This window comes from Canis lupus, chromosome 28, assembly GCF_003254725.2.
Source record: "Canis lupus dingo isolate Sandy chromosome 28, ASM325472v2, whole genome shotgun sequence".
Taxonomy (NCBI): Eukaryota; Metazoa; Chordata; class Mammalia; order Carnivora; family Canidae; genus Canis; species Canis lupus.
The window spans coordinates 26,206,950-26,232,673 of record NC_064270.1 but is presented as its reverse complement, the minus strand read 5'-3'; the positions used below and the strand labels follow the sequence as shown (position 1 = coordinate 26,232,673).

The 25,724-nt window shown below is 35.7% G+C and overlaps 1 protein-coding gene across 3 annotated transcripts in view; it reads right to left on the bottom strand.

Moving 5' to 3' along the window:
* Positions 1-25,724, bottom strand: part of ATRNL1 (attractin like 1) — a 779,330-nt gene that overhangs the window by 553,098 nt on the left and 200,508 nt on the right. For all 3 annotated transcript variants that reach the window (XM_049103125.1, XM_049103126.1, XM_025467337.3), the window contains exon 19: positions 14,776-14,913. In XM_049103125.1, the coding sequence (XP_048959082.1) occupies positions 14,776-14,913 (138 nt within the window). The remainder of the gene's footprint in view (positions 1-14,775; positions 14,914-25,724) is intronic.

The window sequence follows — 25,724 nt, the reverse complement described above, 5'->3', positions numbered from 1 at the left end:
AGAAGAAAAGGGGAATCATGGAAGTTTTACTGGTATTATCATTAACTAAAATGGGGATGAAAAGAGAATATATTTAAATAAAAAAGTCACTGAATTCAGTTTTTGAATGAATTAACATGAATAATAGTGGCCTTATATAGGAAATTAAAAAACAAGTTAAAATTGCTTATTAAAATAAATATACAATTAAATGTTCATATACTTCCTTTAGTCTAAAAATTATAGATTATTGTTCTTATAAAGTCAGTAGATGGACCCACAGAGCAAAAGATGAGAAGTATAGATAAAATTAGTTGTGATTAAGAGAAAAGCAAATATTTGCATTCATATCCTATAGTATATAAAAATGGACCTTTGAGAGAAAAGGTGTTTCTTGTTAATAATACATTAAGAAGGATTTTAATATGTTTATGAAATATTTACAGAATATATTTATGCTGATGCTCACCTACCCCTGCTCTAGGTGTTTCTAACATATAATTAACTTTTCCACCATCACTAATTAGTTTTTGTGCATTACCTGAGCAATGAAAAAGCGTGTATCCAAACTGGCATTTAGAAAATTTCATTCTTTAAAAAAATCCATAAAACCAAATACATGCTTAGTTTCTTAAATTAACCTCTAATTTTCTGGAGTATAATAAATAAATGTTTTGTGCTTTAGAATATGGGAAATATGTCCCATTTTAAATTTACATTTTAGTTTCCATCCTAGGCCTGTTATTTGAGGGAAATAAGAATTCCTTAACTTTTGTAGGTTTGTATAAAAGCCTTTTGTTGTTGTTTTTTATTGTTAAATTAAATCATAATATCATCACTTTTTTTATTTTTATTTTTTTTTAATTTATTTATCTTAGTCACACACAGAGAGAGAGAGAGAGGCAGAGACACAGGCAGAGGGAGAAGCAGGCTCCATGCAAAGAGCCTGACGTGGGATTCGATCCAGGGTCTCCAGGATCGCGCCCTGGGCCAAAGGCAAGCGCCAAACCGCTGCGCCACCCAGGGATCCCCTCTTGTATCACTTTTTAAACAACCAAATAGTGCCAGATCCTTGTAATACAAAACCTCAAGCAATACATAAGAGGACTAAGCATCACATCAAATAAAATTAAGGAGAAATATTAAGATAAAATAATGGCTTCTATCTAGTCCCTGAAAGATAAGTATTGTACTTGTAGATTTAAAATCATTAAGTAATTTTTAAAATTCCATTAGGTATATTAGTGAATTTATTAATGAAAAGAAAGCATGCAAGTGACATACTTCATTGTCAAAAACATGCAAACCAGAGGTGGAAATAATCCATAGCATCCGGCCTAGGACCTTAAATAACACTAAGGAAATGACAAAAATTGAAATGAAGATTTAAAGTTAGAATAGGTGGAAAGTAGAAGTTTATGCAAACAAAAAACAGGGAAAGAGATCTTGAGGAAATAGGGTGGATATAATAAAAGTGCAAAAGTAAGCCAAGCGAAGTTCCCCAACACTCAAAAGTCCAGTGACTATGTCTCTGGCAGTTTCATTAGGCTTGGCCTATGAAACTCTGAAAAGTTTCTGAAAAGAAAATAGTAAATTGCACCTTCTACTAACCACAACCAAGGTCATTCTGAAATCACCTGACTTAATGTCAGGTCCAAATACTTTTCATAGTCTCAATTCCTCTTGTCCTTTTTGATTCCTATTTTATAAGGATAAAAGGAATGAAAAGAGCGAAAAAGGATGGAGTAGAAAAGGAAAGCTTAGGGTTATAAGTATTTGAAGTTAAAGGACCACTTCCCCCAGAAATAGAAAACATTTCAAAATAATTAGAACAGAGAGAAGACAATATTATAGAACCTATGAAATAAAGATTTTTTGAAATCATTCAGTTTAAACAGGTAACTTTGCAGGACTTAAAAAGCCTTTTTTTTTTTTTTTTGCTTTTCTTAAAGTATTTCTGAAGAAAATCTTTTTTTAATAAAGCTTTTATTTTTTAAAAAAGACTTTATTTATTTATTCATCAGAGACACAGAGGGAGAAGGACATAGGCAGAGGGAGAAGCAGACTGATGTGGACTTGATCCCAGGATCACGACCTAACCCAAAGGCAGATGATCAACCACTGAGCTGCCCAGATGCCCCTTTTTAAAGTTCTTATAATACATCTTTTTATGAATAATCAAAGAAAACAAATATATATAAATATTTTTAAACATTTTGGGAATTAATAGCATTTTAGCTTTGTCTCACATTTAGAACAAGGTATAATGAAAAGCATGCAACTAATGATAATCACATAAAATTAAAACTTATAAATTGAATTCAACTCCAAAGGGCCTACTCAAATCCTTCTTTAGAATTCATCTCTCTGTCCCCTGTGGTATCATTCAACCTCTCTCATAACACTATTATAGCAACCTCACAATGGATAGATTCAAGCCCTAGCACACTGTTTTGCAAATAATAAGTCAATAATTGTGAATTCAAGAATAATCCTTCATCACAAAGCAATACAGTGTAGAGACTATTGAGCCACTATATTATACTGAGCCATTCTATTCCATGAAATTTTCACTTATTTTCTTTTACTAAAACTTATAAGTCAGATTAGGGAAAATACAACAATAATAATATTGTTTCAAAAGTCTAAATCATACATTTTCATTAACATACATAAGCCTACTGATGTTATAAATTATAGTAATAAAAAGAATGGTAATAATGTTAATAATAGCATTCTAGAGTTAACATTTGCCAGAAACACATATGATTTCTTATGTAAAGTATCTCATGTAGGCCTCACAATAAATTAAATTAGTCACATAATTTTTAGGTAAGGATATTCAGACAGTAAGATGTTAAGTAATTACCCAAGAGGACACTGATATTGCCTAGATATGGACCCAGCAATATAATGCCATATCCCTAGGTGTTTACATTGGTTTATTCTTTCATAGCTACAAAGATTGATAAATGATAGATAGATAGATAGATAGATAGATAGATAGATAGATAGATACTCCATAGCAAATTCGTATTAGAGAATCTTCTTGGACATCAATGAAAAATTTAAATAATTTTAATTATAAACCACATTTTAAAGTTTTTTTGTTGGTTTCAAGTTCTTATTTAAATTCCAGTTAGTTAATATACACGGTAATAATAATCTCAGGAGCAGAATTTATTGATTCATCATTTTTTTTCACTCCCCACATCACTATTTTATTTTATTCATTACACTTATCACTATCTAAAAGTCCTATTTATTTTCTTACTTACATTCTGTCTACCCTACTATATTTGCATTTTTTGGTATATTTATTGGAGTTTAATTTGCCAACATATGACACCCAGTGCTCATCCCATCAAGTGCCCCCCTCAGTGCCTGTCACCCAGTCACGCCCAACTCCCCTTCCATTACCCCCTGTTCATTTCCCAGAGTTAGGAGTCTCTCATGTTCTGTCACCCTCTCTGATTTCTCCCACTCATTCTCTCTCCTTTCCCCTACAACCCCTTCCACTATTTCTTTATATTGTGCGAATAAGTGAAACCATAGAATGATTGTCCTTCTCCGACTAACTTACTTCACTCAACATAATACCCTCCAGTTCCATCCACCTCGAAGCAAAGAGTGGGTATTCGTCATTTCTAATGGCTGAATAATATTCCATTGTATACATAGACCACATCTTCTCTATCCATTCATGTTTCGATGGACACCGAGGCTCCTTCCACAGTTTGGCTATTGTGGACATTGCTGCTATAAACATTGGGGTGCAGGTGTCCCGGCGTTTCATTGCATCTGTATCTTTGGGGTAAATCCCGAGCAGTGCAATTGCTGGGTCTAGGGTAGCTCTATTTTTAACTCTTTGAGGAACCTCCACACAGTTTTCCAGAGTGGCTGCACCAGTTCACCATCCCACCAACAGTGCAAGAGGGTTCCCCTTTCTCCTCATCCTCTCCAACATTTGTTGTTTCCTGTCTTGTTAATTTTCACCATTCTCACTGGTGTGAAGTAGTATCTCATTGTGGTTTATTTGCATTTCCCTGATGGCAAGTGATGTAGAGCATTTTCTCATGAGCTTCTTGGCCATGTGTATGTATTCTTTGGTGAAATTCCTATTCATGTCTTTTGCCCATTTCATGAGTCGATTGTTTCTTTGCTGTTGAGTTTAATAAGTTCTTTTTTTCTTTTTTTAAAAGATTTTATTTATTTATTCATGAGAGAACCACAGAGAGAGAGAGAGGCAGAGACACAGGCAGAGGGAGAAACAGGCTTCCTGCAGGGAGCCATATGTGGGACTCGATCCCGGGACTCCAGGATCACGTCCTGGGCTGAAAGCAGGGGCCAAACCACTGAGCAACCCAGGGACCCCCTATAAGTTCTTTATAGATCTTGGATACTAGCCCTTTATCTGATATGTCATTTGCAAATATCTTCTCTCATTCTATAGGGTGTCTTTTAGTTTTGTTGACTGTTTCTTTTGCTGTACAGAAGATTTTTACCTTGAATAAGTCCCAATAGTTCATTTTTGCTTTTGTTTCCCTTGCCTTCATAGACGTGTCTTGCAAGAAGTTGCTGTGGCCAACTTCAAAAAGGGTGTTGCCTGTGTTCTCCTCTAGGATTTTGATGGACTCTTGTCTCACATTTAGATCTTTCATCCATTTTGAGTTTATCTTTGTATGGTGTAAGAAAATGGTCTAGTTTCATTCTTCTGCATGTGGCTGCCCAATTTTCCCAGCACAATTTATTGAAGAGAAGGTCCTTTTTCCAGTGGATAGTCTTTCCCGCTTTGTCAAATATTAGTTGACCATAGAGTTGAGAGGCCGTTTCTGGGTTCTCTATTCTGTTCCATTGATCTATGCATCTGTTTTTGTGCCAGTACTACGCTGTCTTGATGATCACAATTTTGTAGTACAACTTGAAATCCAGCATTGTAATGCCCCCGGCTCTGGTTTTCTTTTTCAATATTCCCCTGGCTATTCAGGGTCTTTTCTGAGTCCACACAAATCTTAAGATGATTTGTTCCAACTCTCTGAAGAAAGTCCATGGCATTTTGATAGGGATTGCATTGAATATGTAAATTGCCCTGGGTAGAATGGATATTTTTACGATATTAATTCTTCCAATCCATGAGCATGGAGTATTTTTCCATCTCTTTGTGTCTTCCTCAATTTCTTTCAGAAGTGTTCTGTAGTTTTTAGGGTATAGATCCCTTACCTCTTTGGGTAGTTTTATTCCTAGGTATCTTATGCTTTGGGTGCAATTGTAAATGGGACTGACTCCTTAATTTCTCTTTCTTCAGTCTCATTGTTAGTGTATAGAAATGCCACTGACTTCTGGGCATTGATTTTGTATCCTGCCACATTGCCAAATTGCTGTATGAGTTCTAGCAATCTTGGGGTGGAGTCTTTTGTGTTTTCTATGTAGAGTATCATGTCATCGGTGAAGAGGGAGTGTTTGACTTCTCCTTTGTCAATTTGAATGCCTTAATGTCTTTTTGTTGTCTGATTGCTGAGGCTAGGACATCTAGTATTATGCTGAATAGCAGTGGTGAGAGTGGACATCCCTGTCTTGTTCCTGATCTTAGGGGAAAGGCTCCCACTGCTTCCCCATTGAGAATGATATTTGCTGTGGGTTTTTCGTAGATGGCTTTTAAGATGTTGAGGAATGTTCCCTCTATCCCTACGCTCTGAAGAGTTTTGATCAGGAATGGATGCTGTATTTTGTCAAAAGCTTTCTCTGCATCTATTGAGAGGATCATATGGTTCTTGGTTTTTCTCTGGCTGATATGATGAATCACATTGATTGTTTTATGAGTGTTGAACCAGCCTTGTGTCCCAGGGATAAATCCTACTTGGTCATGGTGAATAATTTTCTTAATATACTGTTGGATCCTATTGGCTAGTATCTTGTTGAGAATTTTTGCATCCATGTTCATCAGGGATATTGGTCTGTAATTCTCCTTTTTGGTGAGGTCTTTGTCTGGTTTTGGAATTAAGGTGATGCTGACCTTATAGAACGAATTTGGAAGTACTCCATCTCTTTCTATCTTTCCAAACAGCTTTAATAGAATAGGTATGGTTTCTTCTTTAAACGTTTGATAGAATTCCCCTGGGAAGCCATCTGGCCCTGGACTTTTGTGTCTTGGGAGGTTTTTGATGACTGCTTCAATTTCCACCCTGGTTATTGGCCTGTACTGGTTTTCTATTCTTTCTGTTCCAGTTTTGGTAATTTGTGGTTTTCCAGAAATGCATCCATTTCTTCTAGATTGCCTAATTTATTGCTGTACTGCTGCTCATAATAGGTTTTTAAAATCATTTGTAAACCTTGGTATTGGTTTTGATCTCTCCTCTTTCATTCATGATTTTATTAATTTGAGTCTTTTTTTTAATAAGGCTGGCTAATGGTTTATCTATCTTACTAATTCTATCAAAGAACAAACTCCTAGTTTTGTTAATCTGTTCTACAGTTCTTCTGGTCTCGATTTCATTGAGTTCTGCTCGAATCTGTATTATCTCTCTTCTTCTGCTTGGTGTAAGTTTTATTTGCTGTTCTTTCTCCAGTTCCTTTGGGTGCAGGGTTAACATGTGTATTTGAGTTTTTTCCAATTACTTGATGGATGCTTGTATTCAGATGTATTTCCTTCTTAGGACTGCTTTTGCTATATCCCAAAAATCTTGAAAAGTTGTATCTTCATTTTCGTTAGTTTCCATGAATCTTTTTAATTCTTCTCAAATTTCCTTGTTGACCCATTAATCTTTTAGTAGGATGCTCTTTAACCTCCATGTGTTTGACTTTCTTCCAAATTTCTTCTTGTGATTGAGTTCAAGTTTCAAAGCATTGTGGTCTGAAAATATGCAGGGGACATATTGGTATCAGATTACACCTGATTTGTGACCCAGTATGTGGCCTATCCTGGAAAAAGTTCCATGTGCACTTGAGAAGAATGTGTATTCAGTTGCGTTTGGATGTAAAGTTCTGTAAATATCTGTGAAATCCATCTGGTTCAGTGTATCATAAACCTCTTGTTTCTTTGATGATATTGTGCTTAGAATACCTGTCATTTGCAGAAAGTGCCATGTTGAAGTCTCCTACTATTAGTGTATTATTATTTATGAATATCTTTACTGTGATTATTAATTGATTGAAATACTTGGCAGTTCCTACATTAGGCCCATAAATATTCATGATTGTTAGGTCTTCTTCTTAGATAGACCTTTTAAGTATGATATAGTGTCCCTCTTCATTCCTTACTACAGTCTTTAGGACAAACTTTAATCTATCTTATATGAGGACTGCTACCCCTGCTTTCTTTTGAGGACCATTTGAATGGTAAATGGTTCTTCAACCTTTCATTTTCAGGCTGTAGGTGTCCTTAGGTCTAAAATAAGTCTCCTGTAGACAGCAAATAGATGGGTCTTGCTTTTTCATCCAGTCCTGAAACCCTGCATCTCTTTGATGGGGTCATTTAGCCCATTCATGTTCAGAGTAACTAGTGAAAGATATGAATTTGGTGTCATAATAATACCTATTCGATTCCTGTTTTTGTGGATCATTTCTTTGGACTTCATCTTTCTTTTACAGAGTCCCCCTTAATATTTCTCAGAGGGCTCATTTGGTGGTCACATATTCTTTCAGTTTCTGCCTATCTTGGAAGCTCTTTATCTCTCCTTCTATTCTGAATGAGAGCTTTGCTGGATAGAGTATTCTTGGCTGCATGTTCTTCTCATTTAGGACCCTGACTATATCATGCAAGCCCTTTCTGGACTGCCAGGTCTCTATAGAGAGGTCTGCTGTTAATCTAATATTTCTCCCCATATAAGAATCTCTTGTCTTGAGCTGCCTTAAGGATTTTCTCTTTATCTTTGGAATTTGTAAATTTCACTATTAAATGTCAAGGTGTTGAATGGTTTTTATTGATGGGTGGGCGGGGGGGTGGGGAGGATCTCTCTATCTCCTGGAACTGAATGCCTGTTTCCCTGACCTAATTAGGGAAGATCTCAGCTATGATTTGTTCAAATATGCTTTCTGGCCCTCTGGCCCTCTCAGTGCTTTCTGGAACCCAAATTATAAATAGATTCTTCCTTCTGAGGCTATCATTTATTTCCCTTAACCTTTCTTCATGGTCTTTTAATTGTTTTCCTCTTTTTTCCTCAGCTTCCTTCCTTGCCATCAACTTGTCTTCTACGTCACTCACTCTCTCTTCCACCTCATTAACCCTCATCATTAGGACATCCAGTTTGGATTGTCATTTCATCTGATTTTTAATTTCAGCCTGATTAGATCTAAATTCTGCAGTCATGAAGTCTCTTGAATCCTTTATGCTTTTTCCCAAAGCCAGGAGTAGCTTTATAATTGTGCTTCTAAATTGGCTCTCTGAAATACAGAGTATTTCATACTCTGTAGCTCTGTGGCAGAGAGTACTGTTTCTTATTCTTTCTTTTGTGGTGAGTTCTTCTTTCTAGTCATTTTGGTCAGTGCATAGTGGCTGTATGAGCGGGCTGAGTTAAGAATATCAACCACAACCTAAGTAAATTTCACTCTAGATGATTCTGCCAAGGTCAGAGACCAGAAAATGAAAACAAAGATCAGAATAAAATAAAACAAAAGGACCACTAAAGTGAAAAACAAATTTTAAAACAAAGTATTAAAAAAAATTAAAGGCCAAGAATCCCAAAGAGGAAGAAAAAAGAAAAAGAAAAAAAGAGAACAAAGAGAAAAAAAGAAAACAAAATAAAAGAGAAGAAAGAAAAAAAGGGGGGACTGGGAGATGGGGTGGTGACAAAGTTGCAATGGAAGGAGAATGTGGTCTACCTTAGGGATCCTAGAAGATGGTCCTCTTGTTTCTGACAATATTAAGCTCTGTATGTTAGAAGATGCTCAGTCCCAAATTTATATAAACTAGAAATACTTGTAGAGGGCCCCAACAATGACCACCAAAACATAAATGAGATAAAAGAGGGGGGCAGAATGGGATTGAGGAATCTCACAGAATGAACCAACATAGTATACCACTTCGTTCTGTAGCATACTGGTCATGTTTTAGAAGGTATTAGCTTCTGCCACTGTAGAACAAAATGAGGGAATGAAAACCAAAAACCGTATCTTGTAGATCTCCCAAAATTAAGTTGAGTATGTGGAAGGGAATCTAGAAGTGGAAAATATATCTAAGACATGTAATTGTATAAATATGAAAGTCAAAAAAGAAGAAACTTAAAAATGAAGAGGTGGTAAAATATTGTATTTATGGTGGGAAATGAGAAAAAAAATATTGGAAATTTTTAGTCTGATATGAAAACGAGTTGCACCAGAAAAAAGGGGGGGAAAAGGAGGGTTACCGTCTGGTTCTATATACTGTAAATCCCTCGGCCTCCCCTGGAGCTTTCCAGCGCTGCTGGTTCAAGAACTGGCTCTTCCCCTGTCCTTCCAGCTGATCTTCTGGGGGGAGGGGCTACTATGCTGAGTCTCAGGTGTGCACACCTGGGGGAGCTGCCCCACCCCCTGCCAGTGCCGGGCTCAGTGGGAGCTGTTACCCCGTGAGGTCCCTGTTCCCTGGCCACCCCATCCCTCCCAGGCACAGGGTGACACCAGGAGGGACAACCCCACTGGCGGGGCCAGCTCCCCAGCCCTGGAGTCAGCTCCCGCAGTAACTCCCGCAGCTCCCGGTCCGCAGGGGGCTGGATGCTCCGGGGCAGGGGGCGCTGACCTGCACAGCACGGGGGCGCCCGGGGCAGGAGCATCCTCGCTGTCCTGGGCCCTCCCCGCCTCCGCCTGTCCCGGGGGAGCGCAGGGTCCTGGGCTGTGTCCCCCGCGCCCTGGGCTCCGGGGCCTGCGCTGCTGGGATCACGCTCCGGGCCGGGGCTCCTGCAGGCAGCAGGCGCAGCCCCCTCCCCCGGAGCCCCCGCCTGCCCCCCGGCTTCTCCCCGAGTCCCACTCCCCCAGCTTCTCCCCGAGGCCCCGCTGGGCGCTCCAGCCCGTTACCGAGATGGGCCCGGGTGTGTGGGGCGCTCTCCCCGGGCGCCCCTCCTGTTAGTGACCCCGGGAGCCTGGAGGCCCCGCTGCCCCTCCTGCTCCTGCCCGGGTTCCCTGCTGAGCGCCTCTCCCTCTGGGAAGAGTCCGGTTCGGATTTGTTAAAGTTCCCGCTTCTTCTCCGGGGCTGGGCCTTCCTGTCCACCCTTAGCTGCCCGGCTTTAGCCCTTAGCCGGCGTCTCGTCGGGCCCCTCTCCCACTTGATTCTTTTTTATTATTTTTTTTTTCCGCCTTCCTACCTTGTTAGAAGCGAAAACCCTTCTCTCTGTAGCATTCCAGCTGTTTTTTCTTTAAATCTCAGGTGGAATTCGTAGGTGTTCAGGAGGATTTGAAAGCTATCTAGGTTCTTAGTGGGACCAGGTGACTTGGGGACCCTTCTCCTGCTGCCCTTGCCCCGCTCTTCTGATTCATCATTTAAATATAATACCCAGTGCTTATCACAAGTGCCCCCCCTTAATATCCATCACCCATTTAACCTATCCCCCTACCCACCTCCTCTCCAGCAACCCTCAGTTTCCTCTCTATAGCTAAGAGTCTCTTTAATGGTTTCCCTCCCTCTTTTTTTTCCTCTATGTACATCTGTTTCATTTCTTAAATTCCACATATGAGTGAAATCATATGGGATTTACTGTCCTCTGACTGACTGACTTCACATAGCATAATACACTCTAGCTCCATCCACATCCTTGCAAATGGCAAGATTTCATTATTATTGATGGCTGAATAATATTCCATTGTGTGTGTATATCTATACATATATACATACGTGTGTGTGTGTGTATCACATCTCCATTACCATTCATCAGTTGATAGACATTCATGATTTTTCCATAATTTAGATATGTTCATAATGTTGCTATAGACATTGGGGCACATGTGCCTTTTTGATTCAATATTTTGTATCCTTTAGATAAATACCTAGTAGTACAACTGCTGGATCACAGGGTAGTTCTATTTTTTGCTTTCTGAGCAACTTCCATCCTGTTTTCCAGAGTGGCTACACCAGTTTGCATTTCCACCAACAATGTAAAAGGGTTTCCCTTTCTCAGCATCCTTGCCAACATCCTTAGTTTCCTATGTTGTTAATTTTAGCCATTCTGACAGGTATTTTTTTATTTTTTTATTTTTTTAAAAGATTTTATTTATTTATTCATGATAGACATAGAGAGAGAAAGACAGAGAGAGAGAGGCAGAGACACAGGCAGAGGGAGAAGCAGTCTCCATGCTGGGAGCCTGACTCAGGACTCAATCCCGGGACTCCAGGATCATGCCCTGGGCCAAAGGTAGGCCCTGAACTGCTGAGCCACCAGGGATTCCCAGGTAATTTTTTTTTAAGATTGATTGATTGATTGATACTTATTTGAGAGAGAAAAAGAGAGGGAAAAAGAGAGAAAGGGAAGGGGCAAAAGGAAACAGAGAATCTCAAGCAGACTACGCTGAGCATGGAGCCCAACACAGGGCTCAATCTCACCACCCTGAGATCATGACCTGAGCTGATATCAAGAGTCAGATGTTTAACTGTCTGAGCCCCCCAGGCGCCCCTGACAATTACTAAAAAAATAAAAATAAAAAAATAAAGCTTTTAATAGTTAATTGTATTAGGAGAACAGCTACAAATATGCTATAGTCTAAAAACAATCTGAGAAAATCTACAAGTACATTTATATAATATCAACAACAATGTTAAATTGACTTTAGTAGGTTAAATTTAATAATAAATAATTTCTGAGTCTACAGTACCTCTAAAGTCTTACCATCCAAATATAAATCTATTTCCTTCTTTCCTTTAATATCAGCAGACTTTGAATTTTACTAAATGTATCTACTAATGAAAAATGAACTTTTCTCAATAAGGTGAACTAAAAATGAAGAAATGGCAGTAAATTTATAATACTCATTTTTTTATAAATTGATTTTAGCCACAGCTGCATTAAAAATAGTTCACCAGATGTGATATTCTGTTGATTTAGTTATATAGCTAATGTGGCCCTAAGAAATAAAAATGACTTTCATATATTACATCACCATAGAGAAGACATAGACAGCAAAATATTATCTTGCCAACTTTAGGAAACAAGTAAACTACAAGGAATTATTTAAAGCTCCATAAAGTACCAGAGAATGTGCAGTAGTGAATAAGATAGGCATTTATCTTTCATCCCCTTTAATTTTCCATTGCATTATGCCTCAGCTTGCCAGATGTGCAATGTCAGCAACAAAAATGAATATGGAATAACTGAACTTAGTCTTAAACCTAGCAAAGAAGTATTATCCCCAAAGGGGAACATATTTCTAAAAGCACTTATGCCTATTGGAGTGATAAAACCTACCATTGTAATTTAAAACATTTTGTAGCTAATATAATTATTCAAATGTTCCTTTTGCCTATGTTGGCAAAAAATTAATACTTTGGTAATCCTCATGACATTGCATTTGGCATTGGATTCTTAGATATGCATCAAAAACACAAGCAACAAAAGAAAAAATAAGCTGGACTTCATCAAAATTGGAAACTTTTGTGTTTCAAAAGAAATTTAAAGGAAACTGAAAAGGCAACCTTACAGAATGGGAGAAAATATTTGCTAATTAATTATCTAATAAAAGCTTCATATCTAGAATCTATAAAGAACCCTTACAATTCAATGACAACTCCAACAACCCAAATAAAAAATAGGCAAAGGACTTAATAGACATTTTTCCAAAGATACACAAATGGCCCATAAGCACATGAAAAGACACAGGAAACTGAACAAATACTTGTACACCCATGTTCATCACAGCATTAAGCACAATATCAAAAGGTGGAAGCAACTCAGAGTTCCATCAATGGGTGAATGGATAAACAAACTGCATATACGTAGATCAGAGAGTATTATTTGGCCTTTAAAAGGAAAGACATTCTGATACATGCTACAACATGAAAGAAACATGAAGACAATTATGCTAAAAGAAATAAGCCAGTCACTAAAGGACAAATACTGCACAATTCCACATATTTCAGGCCATCTAGAAAAACTGTATTCATAGTGACAGAAAACAAAATGGTGGTTGCCAGCAGCTGGAGTAAGAGTAATGCAAAATTAATATTTAATGGGTATAGAGTTTCAGTTTTGCAAGATGAAAAAAATTCTGGAAATGGATGGTAATGATGGTTTCACAACAGTGTAAATATACTTAATGCTGCCTTTATCCTACACAAGTAAAAATGGTAAATTTTCTGTTATGTATATTTTACCACAATTAAAAAAAAACAGATTGTTCTAAAATGGGCAAAGGACTTGAATAAACATTTTCCAAAGAAAATATACAATGGTCAACAACCACATGAAAGGACAGTTAACATCACTACTCATTAGAGAAATGTGAATCAAAACCGCAATGGGATATCATTTCACATCCATTAGGATGATTAGAATTTTTTTTTAATGGGCTATAGCAAGTGTTGGCAAGGATGTGGAGAAATTGGAATCCTCTACATTTCTTGTGGGAATGTAGAATGAAGCAGCCACTATGGAAAACAACTTGAACAATTTGGCAATTCCTCAGAAAGTTAAACATGGAATTACAATTCCTCTCCTAGTTTATGGGAAAAAAAAAAAAAGAACTGAAAAGCAGTATTCAAAGACTTGTGCAATAAAGTTCACAGCAGCATTATTCATAATACACAAGCAGTGTTAACATTCTTATCTAGGCCAGGCCCAGGGCCAGCTCCCTGTTTAGAGAGTCTTCAACTTTTCATAGCCAACAATGGAGTCTTTTCTGTGGGTGCCGTATAGGCAACCTCCATGTAAAAACAGAAGATTAAAAACATAAGGGACAAGGACCAACCTAGAGATAAAAAAGGATTACTGTAAAATTACAATCTAAAAGGAAAATTTTTAAAGAAAAACTAAAAATTGTCTAAAAAGTAAGAATGAGCAGGACGATAGAGAGGAAGATAGAGAAAAGTAAAGGTTGGTGAACAAAAAAATGTGATGAGAAGAGCATTTTAAATGCTCTTTTAATGTGCTTTAATTCCTGGGCAGCACTCAGTGGCTGAGCGGTTTAGCGCCACCTTTGGCCCAGAGTGTGATCCTGGAGACCCAGGATAGAGTCCCATGTCAGGCTCCCTGCATGGAGCCTGCTTCTCCCTCTGCTTGTGTCTCTGCCTCTCTCTCTCTCTCTCTCTCATGAATAAAATCTTAAAAAAAAAAAAAAAAAGAAAGAAAAGAAAAGAAAAATGTGCTTCAATCCTTATTACATGTGCCTCTATTTATATGATCTCATTTGATCTTTATCATCTCCCTTTTACATATGAGAAAAATGAGGCACTGAGAGGTTGAGTGGTTATGGCTATAGCATGAGAACACACAGGGGGAGATTTCAACCCAGGATTGATTCTAAACCCCAAAAAGGTTATCTGATATAAGGCATACACAAAACCTTTAATTATTTATTTCTAAAGCCAAAATAACTTACTATTATTAAAAAACAATCAGCAGTAATTATTTTTGAATAGTGAACTATAAGTGATTTTTAATGTGTCTGCATTTGCTAAATTCCTATAATAAACATATATTCATTTTGAAATAAAAAAAATTTTTAAGTGTATCACAGAATTGTTATAGTTCATATCACCCCTAAGAATAAATATTAATTTCAAAAATATTGAAACTTAATTTAAAATATTTTCTTTTATAAAATATATTTTCTGTAAGAGGTATATCTTTCGCATTTTCTTTTCTGTAGTAAAAAATGCACTGAAGTAAAATAAAAAATACTTACCTGTGCACTGTCCTCCATTAGTCGGATCACCATAATAACCTGGCATGCAATCTTGACACTGCTTTCCTGTGGTAAGATTTTTACACTGTTCACACACATTATTATTGATGCAAGTGCTATGTCCATTACACTGGCAAGCTAAAGAAAAAAGTAAAAAATATTATGAATATTTGTAAAACAAGACCAAGTATAATAGCTATCAAGACAAAGAATTTATTTTACAAATTTGAATGGTAGAAATGTCCAAAGGACATTTCCCAATTTTTTTTTTTTATGTAAAACCTGTGACTCAAAATATTAATGCAGGACAATATATACAATAAATTCTGTGTTGAAATTTTGTCATATGCTCCTTAAACTATAGGGACAAGAGATAAAGTAAAACATAAAAGCTATACTAAAAAGGTAATAAACTTTTTCTGAGAGTGAAAGAACGGGAGAGCATACGCCTGAGCAGGGGTGAAGGACAGAAGGAAAGGGGGAATCTTAAGCAGGCTCCATGCCAGTACAGAGCCTGATACAGATTGGATCTCATCACCCAGACATCATAACCTGAGCCAAAATCAATGGTCAGACACTTTACCAACTGAACCACCCCAGCGTCCTAGAAGGGAATACTTTTCTAATCCTTCCTGATTCATGTGAATATTATGTCTAAGTTATACAAACACAAGAATGAATAATGTAGCTTTGGTAAAAAATGTTAAAATACATCTTAATTATATTTACACATGAAAACAAAGGATCAATAAATATAGAAAACTCTGTGGCTATAGGTCCTTCAAAAAACTCCATGTATGATTAACAAAAATAGCACTTTTAAGTTAATTTGCATAAATGTTTATCTTCCTTGGATAAGAAAAGCTTCAAAGCTTAATCAGAATTCTATTGAATGTGAACTAAACAGAATCACATTTAAAACTTGAGACTTTTTCATGTCTTCATCATATAAGATTTAATAGGTTTTGGTATTAACTTTACAACAGAATTTCAGATGAGAGATAAAGTTCATATATGAAAGCTCATACCTTTAATGCCTATTTGGGGCATAATGACTTAGTCAAGGTAACCACCTACACAAACACCATGTGGCTTCATTGACCTCATATGGCCTCATAATCATTTTCATCATTATTACAACTAAGATAGCATTTAATTGAGCTTTCTCTTACTCTAGCCAGAGAAGCCAATATTCAGTCAATCCCAATTGTTTATGGCCAGCATCTAATCTGATTGGTCTCTGCACATACTGCATCAGTTTTAAAATACATAAATACCACCCCTTTGTCAGATAGTATACCAGGTGATATACATAAATTGTATCATTTAATCCTCACAACGATTCTATATGGAAGGTACTACACTGGGGACCATTTCTAAGATAAGGAAGCCTGGGTTATGCAACAACCCAAAGTCACACAGCTAATCAATGGCAGAAACAAACACACAATCAGAAAGCATGATCAAAAGACCAGGCATTAAATACCATACCTCTTGTATATAGAAAATCTGAAAGGGAGAGAAATCCTAAGAGACTAGCATAGGGTCATTGACAAGAGTTAACATCAAAGAGTAAAGAAATACACAGGCAAGAATGGTAAAAACCAAACACCTATACCTTACAGAAATTTTCAGAGGCACAATTCTACTGTAAAATAGTAGAGAAATAACAAAGTCATCATGGGAAAATGCTAAATAATCATTCTCTTTATATCATCATTCTCTTTATAAAAATAAGGAAAATTATAATACAGTGTTTGCATTTTATATTATATTATGAAACAATGAGGAGGAAATTTAGACCAAAAATGTTCATGATAATTTAAGTGAAATCAAGATGCAAAACATTATATTTAGAATGATAACAATTTGGGATCCCTGGGTGACTCAGCGGTTTAGCGTCCGCCTTCAGCCCAAGGCATGATCCTGGAGTCCTGGTATCAAGTCCCACATGAGGCTCCCTGTATAGAGCCTGCTTCTCCCTCTGCCTGTGTCTCTGCCTCTCTGTTTCTCTCTGCATCTCTCATGAATAAATAAATAAATAAATCTTTTAAAAAAATAGAATGATAACAATTTTGTTTTAAAATGTAGAAGCATGGGGGTGACTGGGTGGCTAAGTTCGTTAAGCACCCCACTCTTGATTTCAGCTCAGGTGAGGCCAAACCCAGTGTCAGGCTTCATGCTCAAAGGAGTCTCCTCCTCTCCCTCTACCTCTCCTTTGCCTTCTGCTGCTCCCCCTGTTCACTCTCTTTCTCTCTCTAAAATTTAAAATCTTAAAAAAAAAAAAAAGAAAAATAACAAAGTTTAAAAAAATTAAGTAAAATCTATAAGGATGCCTATTAGAAAAGTGAATAATGGTTATCCTAGTTTAGTAAGATTTTTTTACATCAGTTTTCTATAATAAGTTCATATGACTTCTATAATAAGAAACAAAAATGTTAAGAACTTTAATTTTTTAACATTTCTTTGTTGTTTCATAGAAATGCGACAACACTTATTAATTCAGTCAGGTAAAAACAAAATTTATTGAGTGCCCACTCTATAGAAAGTACTATCTGAAAAGGTTAAAATAGGAAATGGGTTACTATAAGTATTTTATGTATCTCCTGGAAGATTTTTCATCTCAGAAAAACAAATGCTTTAACTCCTGAATAAGATGTCTAAATTTAGCAATCACAACTAACATCCTCCCTTCAGCTTACCACTAAAATAATAAGGAAACTTGGCAGCAACTAAAGGAATTTAGGTATGGTGACAATGACACAAATAAAACTAGAAAGTAATAAACTACCTCTGGAAATTAAAAGAGGATCCTTGGTATAATGCTACCCACTGTCCTTCCTGAAAATGAGAAGTTCAGAAGGCAGTTCTGAGCCATACGGCAATCATTAAGAATATTATTGGCATGATGCCATACAGCTTGTAGAAAGTATGACACAGAAAAGTCTAATGTTTGAGGTAATGAATGTATCAGACAGAAAGCTGGTACAATTTACACCTAACTGCAGGCCGAATTTGCAAGAGAAGAAAAAGGGGATTCCTGGGTGGCTGGGGGGGGGGGGGGGGGCGGGGGGCATTGTCATAGCTTGTAACTAGAATGCTGGCAATGACAATAGAGAAAGCATGTTACAGAAAGTAGAACCCAGGCATAATGGCTGCAGCAAACACAGACAAGAAAAGGATACACAATAAGCCTATGATTATGTTTTATTCCCACCAGCATCAGGGTGCTGGATCAACAGAGTAATAGAAGCTTGCATCTAATAGTTCTTCCAGGATACATCGTTACTCGAAAGATTCTAATAACAACCTGGCTGAGGAACATGAATAAAACTAAAGAGAAGCTATCCATACTATTTTGTCTAAATTTTAAAACCAGCCCAGATGGTTCTTTATCTATGGATACACAGACAAAAAAAAGAAAATGAAATATTATGGAAAACTCAGCATTTGATATGCAAATAAAGTACATAGTTTTGAAAAATATGTGCTCTCTAAAACAGATGTAAAACATTTAAAAATATCTGCTTGACATTTTCAATAAAATTCAAAAAATATATACACAGAAAATTTACTCAAAACATTTTTAAACATATACCCTATCTTAAAAGGGATTATCAGATGCTAGAAATCAGAGCTGATTCAAAATAGTTCAAAATAAGAACTTTAAAGAGAATTTTGAGGTAGCAACAGAATTTTATTATACACAGGATAGACAAACAAGAATAAGAGACATGAGTTTGAAAACCCAGCATGGCCAGGTGATATGATCTCTGGCATCCAAAGGAAGATAGCTAAACTGAACCGTATTTAAAATGCTGGAAGCCTTCAGTTTCAGCCCCTATCTGTGGAGAAGGAAACAAGGTACTAAAGCACATCACATACCCAATGAAGCTAAAAAGAACCTTAAGGATACTGTGGTCTGTGTATGAAAGAAAAAAATCACTTGTGAGAACTTGAAGCCTATGTAAGACATATATGTTGAGTAAAATTCACATTGTCCACATAGTAGAGAAACTCCAACATCAAATACTAATGTAAAATCAGTTCTTTAATCAAGAAAAGTCTCATCCACCTTGCAAAATCAGATGTAATGGCCCCATGAAATACTCCTAAAAACTCAGGTCCTACAAACACAACACAGAATATACACTATGAAAATTTTGTTTTTCTGTAAAGGGCTAGATGGTATAGGCTCTGCTGATAATATAATGATATAATTTCTATCACAGTTGCTCATCTCTGCCATTATAGTGCAAAAGCAACCATATGTAATACATGAACAGTTGAGCATATCTGCATTCCAATAAAATTTAATTTACAAAAATAGGCAAGGGACCATGCAGGTCTGACCTTCAGGCCTCGGTTTGCAAACTTCTGACTTGGAAGGGGAAGGAGGGGAAAAACCAACAAAAACACTTACAGAGTAAAACTTCAAAAAGAAAATTGACAAACCATCAAAAAGAAGAGTCAGAAGAAAGAGGGAGATAGTAAAAATGAGAATTGAAAGCCCAAGAACTGGACTCACAGAACAATTAGAAGACAATGAAAATATTAAAGTAATTAAAGACAGAAAAAACAAAACTCTGCTTAAAGAAATAAAGGTAAGTATGATAATACCTGATCAAATACGGAACAATAATAAAAAAACAGAAACTTTTTAAAGTGAATGAAAATTGATGAGTAGAATAATTTAATGAATAAAAAATACACTACAGGGACTCCACAGTAGATTAGAACTGTCAGAAGAAACAATTAATAGTTCAATAGAAATTATGTAAGTACAGAGAGAAAAAAGAATGGGGAAAAGTGAACAAGACCTCAGATAAATGCAGGAAACCATCAAGTACTCACACTTACATGTACTGGGAGTGTTGAAAGGATAAAAGAAAGAGAAGAGACTAAAATTTACTTGAATAAATAATTTTGAAAACTTCCCTAATTTGATAAAAAATATTAACTACATATTCAAGAAGTTTAATTCTACAATAAACATGAAAAGATTGACAGACCCATTAAAATAAAAATGATCAAAACAAAGAGAAAATCTTGAAAGAACAAGAAAAAATAGGACTTCACAGTCACAAAGAAGCCCAATAAGATTAGCAAATGACCTTTTATCAATAGCAGTGGAGGAGAGTAGGCACTGTTAAATATATTTAAAGTTGTCAAAGAAAAACTGTCAACCAAAAATTTCATAACCAGCAAACCTACTTTCAAAAAATTTAAGTGAATTAAGACATTCAAAAAATAAACAAAAATTGTCAGAATTTGTTGCTAGCCGATTTACCTTATAAGGAATACTATAGGAAGTTCTTCAGTGGGAAACCACATGATCCCACACAGTAATTCAACTCCACAAAATACAATAAAGAGCACTGGTAACAGTAATTATGTCATTACAAAAGACAATAAGGGATATATTTTGTCTCCTTTCTTCTGCTACCTAAGTTTTAAATTATATTTAAAAGACATATATAATGAGATTTTGTGCTTATAACATAAAACTGTATTTCCCAATAACCTTACAAAGGAAGTAAGTGGAACAAAATATATATTGGGCAACAGACATAACATGGTCTTAACAGATGGTAACTTGAATGCACAGGAATAAATAAAGAAAACCAGAATTGGTAAATATAAAAATTAACATAATGAATGCTATAGACTTGCCCTCCTTCTTTCTCTCAGATTCTTTAAAAGACAAAATTTGATACAGTATTAACTGTAAATATGTATTATTGGTTTTGCAACATATAAAAGATGCTATAGATATAACAATTCCACAAAAAGAAGAGAAAAAGAATAGATCTATATGAGTAACATCATTTTATCTACTGAAATTAAGTTATTATGAATCTGAAGTACATTAATAGGTTAAGTTGTATTTGGTAAACACTGGAGCAACCATTAAAGAAATAACTCCAAAATAAAGTGAAGAAATCATTAAATAAATTTAAATGCTACATTGGAAAATATTGACTTACCACAAAATAAATAAATAAATAAATAAATAAATAAATAAATAAATAAATAAATAAGAGGCAGAGGACATACAGTGAGACATATAGTGAAAAAAGTATAGTAGCACACATAAATCCAAGTATATCAATAGTAACGTTAAATGTGAATGTAGGAAACAATTCAATCAAAGGCAGAGGCTGACAGACAGTCTGGATTAAAAATAAAGATATAATTGTGTACTGTGTATAGAAGACATACCTAAAGATGCAAATATATTGAAAGTGAGTAAATTAAAAAAGATATGACATACAAAGAGCAACCACAAAGTTGCAGTAGCTCTACGAATTTCAGATAGACTTTAAAATTTTTAACAGAGATAAAGAGGGACATTTTATAACAATAAAGGACATTCCATGAAGAACATATAAAAAGCATAAATATACATGCATCTAATTATAGATCTTCAAAATGCATGGAGAAACATTGACAGAAATTAAAATACATAGAATGGGAGAAAATATTTGCAGATGACATATCAGATAAAGGGCTAGTATTCAAAATCTATAAAGAACTTAACAAACTCAACACACAAAGAACAAATAATTCAATCCAGAAATGGGCAGAAGACATGAACAGACATTTCTCCAAAGACATACAAATGGCCAACAGACATATAAAAATTGCTCAACACCACTTAGCATCAGAGAAATATAAATCAAACCTACAATGAGATACCAGTTTACACCAGTCAGAATGACTAAAATTAACAAGTCAGGAAGCAAAAGCTGTTGGCGAGTATGTGGAGAAAGGGGAACCATTGTACACTGTTGGTGGGAATGCAAACTAGTGCAGCCACTCTGGAAAACAGTATGGAGGTTCCTCAAAACTACCCTACAAGCCAACAATTGCACTACTGAGTATTTACCCTAAAGATACAAATGTAAAAAAAATAAAAAAATAAAAAATAAAGATACAAATGTAGTGATCTAAATGGGTACCCACACCCCAATGTTTATAGCAGTAATGTCCACAATAGCCAAACTATGGAAAGAGCCCAAATGTCCATCAACAGATGAGTGGATAAAGAATATATTATTTATATAGTATATATAATGAAATTATATATATAATGAAATACTACTCAGCCATCCAAAAAATGAAATCTTGCCATCTGCAATGATGTGGATGGAACTAGAGGATACTATGCTAAGTGAAATAAGTCAATCAGAGAAAGACAATTATCATATGATCTCACTCCTATGTGAAATTTAGGAAACAAATCGGAGAATCATAGGGGAAGAGAGGAAAAAATAAAGACAAAATCAGAGATGCGGACAAACCATAAGAGACTCTTAATCATAGGAAACAAATTGAGGGTTGCTACTGGGGAGTGGGGTGGAAGGATGGGGTAACTGGGTGATGGGCATTAAGGAGGGCACATGATGTAATGAGCACTGGGTGTTATATTAGACTGATGAATCCCTGACCTCTACCTCCAAAACCAATAATACATTATATGTGAATTAATTGAATTTAAATAAAAGTTTTTAAAATATGAAAAGAATACAATAAAACACAATTCAACAATAACAGGTGGAGGCTTTAATACTTTCAATAATGAATATAACAACTAGGTAGAAGATCAGCAGGGAAGAGACGACTCGAACAACACTATAACCCAACTAGACCATACAAACATAAGAAGAATCTATACAACAGCAGCAGAATATACATTCTTCTAAAGGGCACTTAAAACATTCTCCATGATACACTACCTACTAGGTCATAAAACAAACTTCAATAAATTTAAAAGAACTGAAGTCAGGTGTCTAGGTCACTGACAAGCATTCCAAACTTTGATATCAACTCAGGTCGTGACTCAGGGTCGTGGGATGAAGCCCCCCGTTAAGTTCTATGCTCAGTGTGGAGTCTGCTTGGGATTCTTTACTCCCTATGCCCCTCCCCACCTCTTATGCCCTCTTTCTCTCCCTTTCTTTCATTCTCTAGAGAAATGTATTCTTTTAAACAATAAAAATATAATAAAAGAACTAAAGTCATTTAAAGTATGTTCTCTAAACACAATAAAGTGAAACTGAAAATCAGTAACAGAAAAAAAGTCTTAGAAAATCGTGAATATGTGGAAATTAAGCAACACATTCTTAAATAACTAATGAGCCAAAGAGCAAAATGTAAGGAAATTAAAAATTACTTTAAGTGGGGCAGCCCCGGTGGCGCAGCGGTTTAGCGCCACCTGCAGCCCGGGGTGTGATCCTAGAGACCCGGGATCGAGTCCTACATCAGTCTCCTTGCATGGAGCCTGCTTCTCCCTCTGCCTGTGTCTCTGTCTCTCTCTGTCTCTCTCTGTGTGTGTTTCTCATGAATAAATAAATAAATAAAATCTTTAAAAAATTTACTTTAAGTAAATGAAAATGAAAACATAACATACCAAAACCTAAAGGATGCTGCAAAAACACTGCCAAAAAGAAACTTATAGCTATAAAAGATTACATTAAACAAAGAAGAAAAGCTTCGAATCAATCTAAATTTTCACCATAACAAAGTTAAAAAAAAAAAAAAAGAAAAGAAAAACAGCGATCTAAACTCAAAGCAAGCAAAAGAAAGAAAATAATAAAGATTAGAGGGGGAAAATGAATGCTAGGGTAGAAAACAACAGAGAAAAATCAATAAAGCAAGAAGTTTTTTTTCCTTGTAATAAGCAACAAAACTGACCTAACTTCAGCTAAACCAACCAATAAATACAAGAGAAAAGATATTCCCAAAATATAGATACTGGGATTGGAAGAGGAGACATACTACCAACAAACGGTAGGAAAAAAGAATTATAAAGAAACATAATGAATAACTGTATGCCAATAAATTAGGTAACTCAGGGACAGCCCGGGTGACTCAGCAGTTTAGCACTGCCTTTGTTCCAGGGCCTGATTCTGGAGACCCAGGATCGAGTCCCACATCAGGCTTCCTGCATGGAGCCTGCTTCTCCCTCTGCCTGTGGCTCTGTCTCTCTCTCTCTCTCTGTCTCTCATGAATAAATAAATAAAATCTTAATAAATTCATTCATTCATTAGATAACTCAGTTAAAAAGGACAAATTCTTGGAATGACCCTAACAACCAAACTGACTAAAGAAAAAAGAAAATATGAATAATGTCTAAAAATAAAGAGATTGAGGTATGGGTTACCAGTTATGGAATGATTAAGTCAAAGAGATGAAAGGTGCAGCACAGGGGATCCCTGGGTGGCTCAGCGATTTAGCGCCTGCCTTTGGCCCAGGGCACGATCCTGGAGCCCCGGAATCGGGTCCCGCGCCGGGCTCCTGCTGTGAAGGCTGCTTCTCCCTCCTCCTGTGTCTCTTGCCTCTCTCTCTCTCTCTCTCTCTTTCTCTCTCTATCATAAATAAATAAATAAATCTTTAAAAACAAAAACAAAAGGAAAGGTGCAGCACAGAGAATACAGTCAATGATACATACGAGCAAGCGAGCATTGTATGATGACAAATGGTGGCTACATTTGTGGGGAACATAGCATAATGTATAGAGTTGTTAAGTCACTATATCATGCACCTGAAACTAATGTAACATTGTATGTCAACAACACTTCAAAATTAATACATAAATGAATGAATGAATGAATGAATGAATGAATAAATGGAGTTAACAACAAATTACCAGAAAATGTAGCCCAAAATCATTGGCTTCACTCATGAATTCTACAAAATAGTTAAATAATAATCAATACTACTTATTTAAGAATATTTCTACAATAGAGAAGCAAAGGGAAAATTTCCTAACTCATTCTGTGAGACCATTACTTACCCAATATAAAAACCAAAGTCATTACAACAAAAGATGACAGTCCAATACCAAATATGCTTATAGGTGTAAAATTCTCAAAAAAAAAAAAGTAGCAAATTGAATCCACTAGCATATAAAAGGGATTATACATCATGACAAAGCAGAATTTATCCCAGGAATTCAAGGTTGTTTAAACACATAAAAAACAATCGAGTAGATAAAGAGAGAGGGAAAAACAATATGATCATCTCAATACATGGAAAATACTCAACAAACTAGGAAAAGAAGGGAATTGTCTCAATCTGATAAAGGATATACGAAACATACAAGACTAATATTTAGTGGCGAAAGACTGAAAAAGCTTTCTTTTTAAGATAAAGACAAAAATGTCCACTCTTGTCTCTTCTATTCAATATTGTCCTGGAAGTTATGGATAGGGGAATTAGGCAAAAAGAAATGAAAGGCATCCAGATTTCAAAAGAATGTTTAAAACCAAGTCAATTTGCAGGTGACATGATCTTACACATAAAAAACTATAGGATCCACACAAAAAATTACTTGAGCTAATAAATGAGCTTAGCAATATTGTAGAATAAAAGCTCAATTATACAGATATCAGTTTCACTGAATTTCTATATACTTACAATGAAAAATTCAAAAATTAAATTAAGAAAACAATTCCACTGACAGTAGCATCAGAAATAATAAAGTACTTAGAAGTACATTTAACCAAAGAAATGTTAAAGCTTATACTTTGAAAACTACAATACATTGTGGAAAGAAATTAACGGAAAGACTCCTTCTATTCACAGATTGTTAGACTTAATATTAAGACAGCAATTCATCCCAATTGATCTGCAAATTAAATGCAGTATCTATCAAATTCCAAAAGACTTTTTTTTATAGGGACAGACAAGCATATCCTAAATTTCAAAAGAAGTTACAGAGAATCCCAACTCACCAAAACAATAAAAAAAAAAAGAAAAAGAAAAAGGTTAGAGGCCTACTGACATTTCCCAATTTCAAGACCTACTATAAAGCTACAGCAATCAAACCAGTGTAGTATTCACATAAGGAGAGATATATAGATCAATTAAATATTATTAGCCCCAGAAATAATCCTATACATTCATAGTTTACTGATTTTCTTTTTTTTAAAGATTTTATTTATTTA